This window comes from Monopterus albus, unplaced genomic scaffold (genome assembly GCF_001952655.1).
Source record: "Monopterus albus unplaced genomic scaffold, M_albus_1.0 scaffold81.1, whole genome shotgun sequence".
NCBI classification, from domain to species: Eukaryota; Metazoa; Chordata; class Actinopteri; order Synbranchiformes; family Synbranchidae; genus Monopterus; species Monopterus albus.
Window position 1 is genome coordinate 128,668 of NW_018127961.1, and position 705 is coordinate 129,372.

Consider the following 705-nt stretch of genomic DNA (forward strand, 5'->3'; position numbering starts at 1 on the left):
CATGGGGTTATTTAAAGGAAAGTCCAGATCCTTATGTGGTGAGCCACTGAACAGGGTCAGGATTTTACCTTGTACATGTAATGATCCTTTTAGTCATTTTCAGACATGGGATCTGCCACTGAACTAGCTTCATCTACCTGCTTTGACTCTAAGCACTGACAGACTGCAGACTCATTCCGCATACTGCATCTTAACGCTCACCACATATTTCTGAGTTCCTGATGATGTGTAGTCCTGACGGATCTCCAGCTCCAGCACGTTCCTCTTCCTGTTGAAGGCAAAACTGCCAAAGAATTTCACCACACCACTCTGGTCTCTGGATACCAGAGGTTAAGAATAACAACTAGGTGTGTAAAGGTACACGTATTCGTACCAAACCGTTCTGGTACGGTGCAGACATGTACCGAATGCAGTCTTTAATAGCAGATAACAACAGTTTTGTTCTGCATGTGGAACATGTCTTTCAAATCCACATTCTTACACAAACATATTAAGTGGCGGCTCGCAACACAAACAGCATGCTTAGCTTAGCCAAACGTCTGGTTAGTGAACATCATGGCCAGTACAAATGGGAAGCCAGAGCTAGAAGACTCTTCCTTAAAATTAAGGTCTCCTGTTTGGGAAAACACTTCGGCTTTCCAGTGAAATGCAGACAAGTGAATAAGACGTCTTACTCTGTGGTAAGTACAAACACGCTTCTTCATC

At 43.5% G+C, this 705-nt stretch overlaps 1 protein-coding gene across 1 annotated transcript in view; it reads right to left on the reverse strand.

The window, feature by feature from the left end:
- taf2 (TAF2 RNA polymerase II, TATA box binding protein (TBP)-associated factor) overlaps nucleotides 1-705 on the reverse strand; it is a 35,589-nt gene that overhangs the window by 20,788 nt on the left and 14,096 nt on the right. Inside the window, 1 exon segment of the mRNA XM_020606742.1 lies at nucleotides 172-316. Within this exon segment, the coding sequence (XP_020462398.1) occupies nucleotides 172-316 (145 nt within the window).